At 36.6% G+C, this 2,072-nt stretch overlaps 1 protein-coding gene across 1 annotated transcript; it reads right to left on the reverse strand.

The window, feature by feature from the left end:
* Nucleotides 1-185: 185 nt before the first annotated feature.
* On the reverse strand, nt 186-2,066 carry LOC124885428. Its single transcript, XM_047404795.1, has 2 exons — nt 666-2,066; nt 186-560 (listed from the first exon to the last, which is right to left on the reverse strand). The coding sequence occupies exon 1, from the start codon at nt 1,911-1,913 to the stop codon at nt 1,098-1,100; it is 816 nt and encodes a 271-aa protein (XP_047260751.1). The 5' UTR covers nt 1,914-2,066; the 3' UTR covers nt 186-560; nt 666-1,097.
* Nucleotides 2,067-2,072: the final 6 nt, after the last annotated feature.

A 2,072-nucleotide genomic window follows, 5' to 3' on the forward strand; every position in this document is an offset into this window, starting at 1 on the left:
TATCACAATATAATAAAATATCTAGTTGGAAGAAGATGGTTAGAAGTTCTACATTTGAGAGTATGATTTAATCAAAAGAGTGTTAAGGGTTACAATTGTTTAACTTTTAAGGTGGGGACAAATAAGTTACGAGATCAAATTTCCTTAACTACGTTGTACTGTGAAAAGTTCATCAAAAAATGGAGTAGAAACAAAGCCAACAATCAGATCATGCAAAAGTTCATAGAAGCAAGGGTCAAGCAAAGTGCTATACACAAGCCACACCGAATCCTCAACTAATAAACGAAACTTCAACAAACGGAGGCATCATGCAGAAAGTTTCACTAACAACATTATAACATCAGCAAACTAATTAAAACATTAAAATCCTACAAATCACACTTGAATCACTTCAGTTAAAATCCTACTAAGACTGATTTGCTGAGAAGCAAAAGAGCAATTTTTCTTCAGTTGTCAATGCAGCAGTGACGCGACTTCAGAATCTTCATGAAGAAATTGACATGGCTTCTAATTCTGCTCAAGCGTCTTACAGGGATGATGACTTCTTCTCCTCCACTTGCCTAAATTTCACAAGGAAAATATATAAGTAAGAGAATAGATTTGGCTATTCAAAAAGGATTGTTTATGTTCAAAAAGATAGAATATACCAAGTTAAATACACTCACATGCTTGGAAGGAATCCTCACATATGTAGTGAAACTTCCATATGAAGGTGAACCCATTGACAACTCAAATGCAGCCAAGGATTCTCTCTTGTTACTCTTTCTAGGTTTCTTCTCAATGCTCTGAGCCTCATCATCCTCTGATTTGGGATATTTCTTGCTATGAGATAAGCTTATTTGAAAGATGCTCATCTCACAGAAGTTTCGCTCCTGCGACATTGACCTCTGTTGGCCAATTTTGAGAGCAATGCTTCTCTTTGAGAACATGGTGTGTGGAAAATTTCTTACTTGAGACTGCTACTGGATGCAAAGTCTTATCACTTCTTCTCTTCACTTAGAGAACTGTACCAGCAAGCAGACTCAGTACAAGTGAGGAAATTCCCAGGATCTGATATGCACCAACATTATCTTCATCATGTCTTATTGGAGACTCCATCATTTCCAACGGTTGGGCTTCTGCAATAGAGAAATTTCTTTCACTATGCTTTCAGGATTGTCAATCATCGACTCAAGTGCATTATCAGCAATGAAAGATTGGGATTCAGCCAACTCAACCTCAACATTAGAAGTTGTAATCCCTTGGCCCAAATCCCTTTCTGAACTATCAGATTCATTCCCCTCAGCTGGGACAACAGAAACTTTTTCAGTCTCCACCAAATCATGCTTTCCTTGTTCTACATCCTTTTCTAAGCTATCAACCCCATTTACCTCGGCTAATTGAATTACGGAAGCTTCTTCAATCTCCAACACATCCACTCCTTCAATTTCAACTTCTCCACCATCATCTAAATCAGCATCCATTTGAAATTCTTCCTCATCTGGCTCGGTTTCAGATTCTTCATCCTCTTCTAACTCAATTGGTTCAAACTTTTTATCTAATTCGTCACTACCAGTACTGCCTTTCAAATATCCGTGATATATATTGCTACTCTCTTCTAGAGCAGTCAAGTTCATAAATTTAATCGGATGCACATCATCTATTCTACCAAGGTCATTAATCAACTTTGAGAAATAAGAAACCGCTTCACCCGAGAATTGCTTAAAGTAACTATTAGCCTTAGGTAAGACTGGAAAAGCCAAGACCGGAATATGTGATGAAATACTGACATTAGAGTATCTCAAGTCTATAATAGACCCAGGGGTAGCAAGTATAGGAGAATCAGTTACTGAGAATGATAAGAAAGCAATCATAAGTACGAACATCAGAGATAAAAACCTCAATATTGTTGAAGATCTTGATTTTGATTTCATTTTTGCCTAAGATATGTCCTCAACAATTTGCTTAGCAACAGCCATTGCAGCTTCCTCTTCTTGATAATTGCTTCTTTTTTTCGTTAGATAAAAGTGAAATTTTGAATTAAATATGAATAGTTTGATTCAATGCAGGCTAAAAAAATGGGAAGAAATAGA

The sequence above is a fragment of the Capsicum annuum genome, unplaced genomic scaffold, assembly GCF_002878395.1.
Source record: "Capsicum annuum cultivar UCD-10X-F1 unplaced genomic scaffold, UCD10Xv1.1 ctg68313, whole genome shotgun sequence".
Taxonomy (NCBI): Eukaryota; Viridiplantae; Streptophyta; class Magnoliopsida; order Solanales; family Solanaceae; genus Capsicum; species Capsicum annuum.